Source organism: Ascaphus truei, chromosome 9 (genome assembly GCF_040206685.1).
Source record: "Ascaphus truei isolate aAscTru1 chromosome 9, aAscTru1.hap1, whole genome shotgun sequence".
Classification (NCBI taxonomy): domain Eukaryota; kingdom Metazoa; phylum Chordata; class Amphibia; order Anura; family Ascaphidae; genus Ascaphus; species Ascaphus truei.
In genome coordinates, this window is record NC_134491.1 from 37059204 (window position 1) to 37070483 (window position 11280).

General features: G+C 41.4%; 1 protein-coding gene across 1 annotated transcript; it reads left to right on the forward strand.

Moving 5' to 3' along the window:
• The first annotated feature begins 7487 nt into the window (after positions 1–7487).
• LOC142502262 (maximins 4/H3 type 4-like) lies at positions 7488–9117 on the forward strand. The gene is made up of 3 exons (XM_075613100.1): positions 7488–7623; positions 8067–8157; positions 8493–9117. Exons 2-3 carry the CDS (start codon positions 8084–8086, stop codon positions 8851–8853), a joined length of 435 nt encoding a protein of 144 aa, XP_075469215.1. The 5' UTR covers positions 7488–7623; positions 8067–8083; the 3' UTR covers positions 8854–9117.
• Positions 9118–11280: the final 2163 nt, after the last annotated feature.

Sequence of the window (11280 nt, forward strand, 5' to 3'; positions counted from 1 at the left end):
AAAAAAATGCTAAAGAATTTAGAAATATATTAAAAGAATTCTCGCTTACTGATATATGGAGGCCGCAACACCAGGGTCAGCGGGACTACACGTTCTATTCACCCCCACCCCAGACAAATTCGAGGATTGACTACTTTCTAGGTACCAAAGATATTCTACCGGCATCCTCCCAGTCAGATATAGGAACTATATCATGGTCAGACCATGCACCGGTATCACTGGTACTCTCTCTCCCCTTCGGTAAAAATAATCAATATAATTGGAAACGAAATGACTCATTGCTAAATCAAATGGATGCAGAGATTGACGTTAAACAAAAGCTTAGAGAATATTTCACGCTGAATAAGGGCTCAGTAGAGTCACCAGTAATGTTATGGGAAGCCCATAAGGCTACATTAAGAGGAGCTATCATTTCCATAGCATCACACAAGAAAAAAGCTAAGCAAAAACTATACAATGATCTAGCTAAGAAAGTACAGCTCCTAGAACAAGAAAACAAAAATAACCCCCCCAAAAAAATTATTTAAATTATTAGACAAAACCAGATCTGAATTTAAACAGACCCAACTAGATGAAGTGGAGAGAGCGTTAAGGTGGACCAAACAATGTCCTGATATGTAAAACCATGGAATTCAAAGAGGGTGTACTTTATTTTTCACATGATTTATGTATGTATATATATATATATATATATATATATATATATATATATATATATATATATTAAGGTTATGGTGGGTAACATTTTTGACAAAAGCCCTCCACAGTAAAGCATATAGCAACTGTAAATATTACTGTATGCTCATTTGCATGTCTTAGACAGGTCTGCAACCCTGCCTTTCACCATTATCACCCAGCACACAGCACTTCCACTGCAGCAAGGGATTCTCGGAAATGACATGCAAATGAGCATACAGTAATATTTACAGTTGCTATATGCTTTTCTGTGGAGGGATTTTGTTACTTTTTTTACCCACCATAACCTTAATAATGTGTGGTGAAGACCTACTCTAGTCTCAAACCAGCAAAGCCAGGACAACCAACCTCACACTGAAGGGACCCACAATGTCGAAACAGTCTGTCTATGAGTTGGTTTACTGGCTTTGCATCTCATCCCAGCCTTTGTTTAAAAGCTGTGTTTAAAGCAGCATGCATTGGCTTAAGACAAAAGGTGTCACTGTGTGCTCATTTGCATGTCATTTCCCAGAATCCCTTGCAGTGGAAGTGCTGTGTGCTGGGTGATAATGGTGAAAGGCGTGGTTGCAGACCTGTCTAAGACATGCAAATGAGCATACAGTAATATTTACAGTTGATATATATATATATATATTTATATATATATATATAGACAATATGATACCGTATGATGACGAATATCAGAGGCAGCACTCCAAATGGTTGTCAAAAGAATATATTGTATTAACAAGACAGCATTCCAACGTTTCGGTCCGCGTGGGGGACCTTTATCAAGGTGATGTGATTATTATATGCTATATATATATGCAAAAAAAACAAATAATAGTGGTGCCTACTGTATCAGACCCCTAGTGACTCAATAATTGTATTGAATTTGGAATATAGACCATACATGTAGGAGTCAATATGTGTTATAAAAATATATATATATATAAAAAGCAATTTATACAATAAACATGAAAAATAATAGGATAAAACAACACAGTACAAATAATAATCCAGTCCCACGCTCTCCTTCAGAGTCTTTGCAGCCTGTATCTGGGGACCACCAATCCCTTAATGGTACTGTATCTATGGAAAAAGCAAAAAAACAACAGGCGCACTCATAGTGTAGTAGGTATCAACATATTTATGGACTTGTAACAATATATAAATTGCAAACTCACAAACATCTCAGAATTGAAAGCATGTATGAGACTATGCTCAATCGCCAACCAGGAAGACTATGAGGTCCCAGCAGTGTATAAGGTAATCCTCTAGGGGCTTCACCACGTGTAGGAGTGACCGGTGCCTGTGTAGATGGCTTCCGTGTACCGGATGCTGAGTGCACTTCCCCGCTTTCAATGAGGTCCCAGCAACATGACAGGTGTTGGAACGGGGGGCTCCAACATGCATGTACCTGAGTAAGTGAACTCCGTGTACGGAGTGCTCCATGCACCTCCCTGCTCACGTGTCTCTGCTCTCCAGGATCTCGCGTGAACTGCAGTGTCTCTGGGAAGTTCCTGAATGGACCGTCACTCGACATGTTACAGTGGTAACTCGATGAATTGTTGGCAAAAAGTATAACAATACTAATGCTACAACTGTGTAAGCTTGATCGTGCAAAAATAAAACATAATATTCAGGGGTTCTAGCACATGTATTCCAAAACACACCCTATGCGTTTCGTCCTTAAGACTTCGTCAGCGGATGTCAGGTGTTGTTGTTCATCTGAGGTTGTATTTACCTCATTTTAAGACCTGCTAAGGAACAGATGATTGTTATTATGTCCTGATATGTAAAACCATGGAATTCAAAGAGGCTGTACTTTCTTTTTCACATGAAGAAGCCCCTCACCCCTCAAATACATAGAAAAGAAGCCTCCAACCTCCTAAATACATAGACAAGAAGTACCCCACTCTCCAAATACATAGAAAAGCCCCCACCCCCAAAGATATAGAAAAGCCCCCACCCCCAAATGCATATATAAAATAAAAACACCCCCTAAAACATATAAAAATATGCTCCCAAAAACATATGTAACGGTGTTTCTCCCCCCCCAATCGCAGATGGGGCCATTACAGGGTGTATGTGGTGCCTACCTGCTGGCAACAAGAGGGCTGAGTCGTCCGCGATGACTTTGGGACACAGGAACAGGATTCTGGGGTCCATACCCCACATAATACTCAACAGTGCAGCGCCTCCATCTGCCGCAGGCTCCAGGAATATGGAGGCAATCTCCCACGGTAGAACTTGTACCTCTCCCCCCCCCCAGTTAGATCATACACCAGGCCGCAGGTATATTGCAAACAGGAACGGTTTATTACTACAGTCTTTGCAGTAACACACTACGCAGCAGTCATCTGCCGGATACAGTCTCTTTACTCTTAGATATCACTGGAGATGGTCCCTAAACCATCACTACAGGCCAAGGGCACCCGCAGCCACCTAGCTCTTCCCCACCTCCCTAGCGGAGGCAGAGGTATTGGTTCACACTCATTCCTCCCTGCAGGGAAGAGTACATGGGTAGGCCTCAATCTCAGGCTCCCAGTCGTGTGACCTGCCTTCCTCGGGGGGAAGGTACAACCTCCTAATTTAGGGTGGTCCTGCCCTTAAGTACAGAAGGTGGGCAACCCATTGTCCCAGCTACAATAGGATGTGCCACCCTCTGCTGTCCCTCAAATGCAGCACCAAAGGTGAAGGGGAAAACCCAATACCAACTACTGGCATGCCTGTGAATACCAGGGTTTACTGCCAGCCCATTGGGTAGAATAGTAGCCAGGGGATACCCTGCTACACTCTCCCTTTGGTGGATTCCCAACGACCCCGCTTGGATCCTACATTTTCGGGTACCATCTCTGATGAAACCTGAACAACAAAATAACATTTCACATGATCACCCATTACTATGCAAAATATACATTTAAATGGGAAAAACAGCACATGTCATGTATTCACTAACACATATATAATGGCTGTAAATGTTAACGTAGGTTCCTCCAAGATGGAGAACCCTTCCTCCCAAATACACAGACAAGAAGCCCCCACTCCCATATGCATATTAAAAAAACACACCCCCAAAAACAATTGCAAAAAAACCCCACCCCCAAATGCATATAAAATAAGCCCCTCACCACCCAAATACATAGCAAAGAAGCCTCCTACCACAAATACATAGAAAAGAAGCCTCCCACCCCCTACATACATAGAAAAGAAGTCCCCAACCCCAAATACATAGAAAAGAAGCCCCCACCCCCAAATAAATATAAAGGCCCTGACCCCCCAAAACACATAGAAAAGAACCCCCCAACCCCATATGCATATAAACCACCTCCATCCCCCAAATACATATAAAAGAAGCCCACACCCCCAAATACATAGAAAAGAAGCACTCACCCCTAAATACATAGAAAAGAAGTACCCCACCTGCCAAATACATAGAAAAGGCCCCACCCCAAAAGATATAGAAAAGCCCCCACCCCCAAATGCATATATAAAATAAAAACACCCCCTAAAGCATATAAAAATATACTCCCAAAGTCATATAAAAACACCCCCCAAATACATTTAAAGAACCCCACTAACCCCAAATACACAGACAAGAAGCCCCCACCACTAAATGCATATTAAAAAAACACCCCCCAAATACATATACAAAAACTCACACCCAAATGCATATAAACTACCTCCATCCCCCAAATCAATATAAAAGAAGTCCCTCACCCCACAAATACATAGAAAAGAAGTCCCCACGACCCAAATAAATATAAAAGCCCTCACCAAACAAATACTATACATAGAAAAAGAAGCCCCCCCCCCACCCCTATATGCATATCAAGCACCTCCACCCCCAAATACATAGAAAAGAAGCCTCACACCCCCCAAATGCATATATGAAATAAAATCATCCCCATATAAAGAAAACCATGCTCTCAAATACATATACAACCCCCCCCCAAATGCATATAAACTAACCCCAACCCCAAAAACATGTAAAAGAAGCCCCCAATTGCCAAATCAGAAAAGAAGCCCCTAACCGCCAAATACATAGAAAAGAAGCCCCCAACCGCCAAATACATAGAAAAGAAGCCCCCAACTGCCAAATACATAGAAAAGAAGCCCCCAACTGCCAAATACATAGAAAAGAAGCCCCCAACCCCAAAACCATGTAAAAGAAGCCCCCAACCGCCAAATACATAGAAAAGAAGCCCCCAACCGCCAAATACATAGAAAAGAAGCCCCCAACTGCCAAATACATAGAAAATAAGCCCCCAACTGCCAAATACATAGAAAAGAAGCCCCCAACTGCCAAATACAAAGAAAAGAAGCCCCCAACCGCCAAATACATAGAAAAGAAGATTCACCTCCAAAATACATTGAAAAGAAGTATCCCACCCGCCAAATATATAGAAACGCCCCCCATCCCCAAATACTGTAGTGCCGACGAGCATTCTAAAACAAATCTGGGGCAATCACCAACAAGACCCAGGTACATGCTGGGTACATGCTGCAACATTTCAGTGACATTTCTGCAGACAGACTAATGGCCCATCGGATTAACAGCGGGGGTCCCTGGCAATCCCATTCAAACTGAATGGGACTGCCAGGGACCCCTGCTGTGTTAATCCGATGGGCCATTAGTCTCTGCAGAAATGTCACTGAAATGTTGCAGCATGTACCCAGCATGTGCCTGAATCATGTTGATAAAAGCTCCAGATTTTCCAAGGCAAGTTTAAAGCAAGTTTTAGAATACTCGTCGGCGCACCTGTACATAGAAAATAAGCCCCCCCATCCCCAAATGCATATATAAAATAAAAACACCCCCAAAAGCATATTAAAAATTGCTCCCAAATACATATTAAAAAAACACCCCCCCAAATACATTTAAAGAACCCCACTATCCCCAAATGACATTGAAAAGAAGCCCCCACCCCCAAATACATGGAAAAAGTCCCCCAGCCTCCAACTACACAGACAAGAAGCCCCCACCCCCAAATGCATATTATAAAAATACCCCCCAAATACATATACAAAAACCCACCCCAAATGCATATAAACTACCTCCACCCCACTAATAAATATAAAAGAAACACCCCATCCCCCAAATACATAGTAAAGTCACCTATCCCCCAAAATACATAGAAAAGAAGCCCCCATGCCCAAATAAATATAAAATCCCCCACCTCCCAAATACATAGAAAATAAGTCTCCAACCCCCTAAATACATAGAAAAGAAGTACCCCACCCGCCAAATACATAGGAAAGCCCCCACACCAAAGGTATAGAAAAGACCCCACCACAAATTCATTTTTTTTAAATAAAAGCACCCCCTAAAGCATATAAAAATATGCTCCCAAATACATATAAAACCCCCCAATACATTTATAGAACCCCACTAACCACCAAATACACAGACAAGAAGCCCCCACCCCCAAATGCATATTAAATAAACAACCCCCAAATACATATACAAAAAACCCACCCCAAATGCATATAAACCACCTCCATCCCCCAAATCCATATAAAAGAAGTACTTCCCCCCAAATACATAGAAAAGAAGTCCTCCACCACCCAAATACATAGAAAAAAAGTCCTCCACCCCCCAAATACATATATGAAATAAAATCATCCCCAAATGCATATAACCCCCCCCAAATACATATACAAAAATACACCCCCAAATGCATATAAACTGCCCCCAACCCCAAAAACATATAAAAGAAGCCCTCCAACCACCAAATATATAGAAAATAAGTACTCCACCCACCAAATACATCGACACGCACCCCACCCCCAAATACATAGAAAGGAAACCCCCCGCCCCCAAATGCATATATAAAATCACCCCCAAAAGCATATAAAATAAACATGCTCCCAAATACATATTAAAAAAACACACCCAAATACATTACAGAACCCAACTACTCCCAAATACATAGAAAATAAGCCCCCATCCCCAAATACATAGAAAAATGTCCCCCAGCCCCCAACTACACAGACAAGAACCCCCCAACCCCAATGCATATTAAAAAAACACACCCCAAAATACATATACTAAAAATCCACCCCAAATGCATATAAACCACCTCCACCCCACAAATACATATAAAAGAAGCCCCCCACCTCCCAAATACATAGAAAAGTCACGTACCCAACCAAAATACTTAAGAAATAGCCCCCCACCACCGAAATAAATATAAAATCCCCCTAACCACCCAAATACATAGAAAAGAAGCCCCCCAACCCCAAATGCATATAAACCACCCCCACCCCCCAAATACATAGAAAAGAAGCCTCTCACCCCCCAAATGCATATATAAAATAAAATCACCCACACACACATTAAATAAAAACTTGCTCCCAAATACATATACGCAAAACCCACCCCCCAAATGCATACAAACTCCCCCCCACCTCACAAATACATATAAAAGAAACCCCCCACCCCAAATACAAAGAAAAGAAGGCCCCCACCACCAAATACATAGAAAACACAATAATTATAGACGTCATAGAAGAGAAACAGTTGAAAAAAATTAATTGAATCATTTGATTTATTTTTAATGACATTTAATTATGTAATTGACCAACTCTAATTAAAACAAATACATTATCAATCTATGTGCTAATTATATTTTGAAGAAAGGACACAAGACGGTTTGAATAAAATTAAATAACTTAGTGATCTCTGTCTTCAACCAGCACATCTGTAATAATAAGACACTCACAAGGCCAGAAATTAATTGAATTAATATCTACAGTTGAAGGTCAATTACATTTTCTAAATCAAACAACAGAAAATTAAATCAGATGCTTTATCACTATGTTTGTTCATTATATTCTGAAATAATCTTACCAAATTCTGTATTTAAAGCAGGCAACCCATACAGGTATACAGGAGAACCAGTAGCGAAATTCTAAAGTGCACTGTATCATCTGGAATACCACGTAAGTATTAATCACATGAAATATATATGCTATTGATAGTGAATTGTATCCACATTAGGTCAAATGTATTCCATCTATACTTAAATGGTAAAATTGTGTATGACTATGCTCTAAAGCTGTTCAAAACTCTATCAAGCTGAACACATTACTGATTTTGCTATAGGCAGACACTATAAATTAGTATTACAGGCTAAATTAATTAAAGTCTCCCAGTTGCCAAATGTGGGAAATTTGGATGATAAAAAAAAGAACCAAAAAAGAAATTTCATAGAAAGCAATAGGAATTTGTCCTAGCAGTGACTATACTGTATGAGAATATGGTACACAGTAATATAATAGAGTATTTAGGGGGTAAAAGATTTGTGTACTGTACTGTAGAAACTGAAATATCATATAAATTATTAAAAACGACCACACAATATGATTATTATTTTTTTTAACAGATTTCAAGAACCAAAAGATGTTTCTAAAGGCTCTAGCTTTACTGGCTTTTGTATCTATTGCCTGCCTTGTACCACTTGGAGAAGCTAAAAAGTAAGACGTTTTTTTCTCAGAAATATAAGTGCTAATTCCTTCTTCTAGTTATCTAGTTTTGTTTTAGAGTGTATATATTGTTGTAGGGATGTTTTGAATTGATTTAATTAAAAAGGCTACACTGTGAAGTGTTTGCAATATAATAATTTCCCAAAAATGCAACCTGTTAACACAAGCCAATATATATTTGGCATATATTTGGTTTGATTTACTTATTTGTTCTCAGAACATCCACAAGAATACATTTTTGGTCCTTACAATGCATGGAATACATGTAACATGTCACCAAGTGATAATGCATTTTCTGACTTCAACTTTTCTCTCTTCATCTTTAGTGAAGTTGAAAAACAGAATCAGTTAAAGAGGATGGTAGATTTACTACATGGAATACAAGCTCTCAGTGAAAGAGACATCTCTGAGGAAGCCTATTTGAGGGAAATCAGAGGTTTCAGAGATGTTCTCAAAGGTGCTGCAAAAGCATTTGTTAAAACTGTAGCTGGTCATTTAGCCAATGGAAAGAGATCAACTGAAGAAGAGAAAGAGATGAAGAGAGTGGAAAATGTACTGCGTGATCTAGAATCTATGGATCTCTCACAACATGCATCTCAAAGGCAAATCAGAGGATTCAAGGACTGGATAAAGGGTGCTGCTAAGAAACTAATTAAAACAGTAGCCTCAAGCATTGCTAATCAGTAAGAGAGAGTTTGAGATCAGAGATATGCAATAAAAAAGCCTTACATATTGAGCTCTTGAACAGGCTTCTCTCCTTCCTGATCCATGTTAGACAGGTTATACGATGAGAGCAGTCTAGCAAAATTAGTGCATCTCACCTTTCTCAGAATCAACATTATGATGTAATTTACTGCCTGTGAATCTTTTTGGAAATGGTTGGCTTTTATTTTGCATTTTCATGAATTATCTTTAATTAGTAATATTGTCAAGTCCAAAAATTATTCAGCTAGCAGTGCAATATTTTCATGTATGTATGATTACAGTACAATAAAAATTAAATGCATAAATCAATAGTGCTGGTGTTGGATTTTTTTTAACCTGAATGAATAACAAGAAAGCTTTGCATGTTTCTTCCCTGTTTCTTGATTACAGTAAACGTATGATGAAAATTACTTGCATATAGTTTATTATATACTAAAGCAGTAAAATTCCGGGCATTATTAAAATCCCTGCTTTCTGATTGGTTAGAATTCTGGGCATTATTCATTCAGTAATGCCCGGAATATTTGGGAACGTGCCAATTTACCTTTCAGCGATGCAGGGAGAGCGCGCTGAGAAAAAAACGTCAATATTTAAACTTCAACAAAAGACAGTGGTGCCCAATGCTACATCTAATTGACAAAACATATATGGTAATAAGTATAAAGTTTAAATACTTCAATGATCAGATAAGAACAAGAATTTGGTACTCTCTCAAAATGGAGGGTCTTATGGGGATTCTAAGAGACTCCTGTTCAAAGTTTCAAAAGGTATGGCAACCGTGGCTGATCTATTAGTCTCTTAACATGCAGGATCACCCACCCATAGATCAGTCCAATATCCTCCAATGAGAATCCATGTGCTATCCAGGGTAAGCCATCCCCTCCTCCCAATAATAGTAATAAAGAGTATTTTTTACAGTGGACATGTATAATGTATTTCTATATATGCGAAGTATGATTGTCAGGATTGTCAGGAATGTTGCACCATTCCTATCCCCCCCTCTCACCCATTAGGCTAAGGCCCGCTGCCTCAGACCACGCGCCCGCACTGCAGACAGGCGGCGCGCGGAGTGGCACTTGGGGCTTTTTCCGATCCATTTTTGCGAGCGGGGGGGCATGGCCAAAACGGGTGGGGGGCGCACCCATGACGTGGGGGGGGGGCGCGGCCATGACGTGAGGGGGTGGTACCGCCCGTCAGCCGTTCAGCCCCTCAACTCCTCAGCCGTTCAGCCCCTCAACCGCTGAGCCCCTCAAATCCTCAGCCCCTCAACTCCTCACACACAGACGCACTCAGGCACACACACAGCCAGGCACACACACAGACAGGCACTCAGGCACACACATACACACACACAGACAGGCACTCACAAATACAGACGGGGGGGGGGATGAATCGGAGCCCGGGGGATCGGAGCAGGGGGGGAATTGGAAGGGGGACCCCCCCAAGTGGAGAGAGTCTGTGGGAGGGAGCAGCGGGGACTTCCTTGGTGCTGCAGAGTTTATTTAAAATCGCTGCTTTCCCTCCACACTCTCCTCCCCGCTCCCCGAAGCCTCCCCTCCTCATTGGCTCACAGCCACACCACGTGACGCGTCGCCGCTTGGGATTACAATTCTCTTCAATCCCCTGGAGGCTGACGCGTCACGCGTGTAGTGAGCTGTGCAGCCAGGGGGGACTGGGACCGGCTCGGGAGGATTCCCCTGCTGGTGGGGAACGCTCGTGCGGCCGCCCGCGCCGCCGGGCGCAGCGGGACCCAGCCCTTACCCCTCCTTTTTATGTCTGTACCCCTTCTCCTCGACACCCACAACTGCTGGAAAAAAACCTAAGAAAAACTTAAGTTGAAAAAAAAAAAAATCAATAATAATAATAATTACTTGGTTTTTTAGTTAAACCCTTTGGCCAAAGCGTCATAAGCCTGCATGCCAAACGCCAAGGTATACATTTGCCACGCTAAGGAGCACTCTTTTTTGACATAAATATATATTCATGATGTGGTGGGTGTAGGAGTTTGAGCTAGCTGGGAATGTGTGTTAATCAATATTTAAACTTAACTGTAAATACCTCTCCTGGTCCAAGCCACCGGCAGCACCTCCGTTCCTCTCCTCTCACAGCACAGCAGCATAAGCAGTCTCTCACACAGCTGCTAGTGCTGCCAGAAGCTGGCGAGTCCCAATTGGTAACTTTGTTACTTGTAACAAAATAATATTTCTCACCACTTCAATAGCTTGTGCTAAGGTAATTTGTATTTGTTCTTTATTTAGTTGTAGTTAATATCACAGTCCCCACTCTCTCCGCATTCTCTCCAACATCTCCCCTCAACCCACCTCTTCTTCCCCTCCATTCCCCTCCATTATCCCCCTCACCCCTTTTCGCCCCTCACCTCTCTCTCTTCCCCCTCACCTCTCTCTCTTC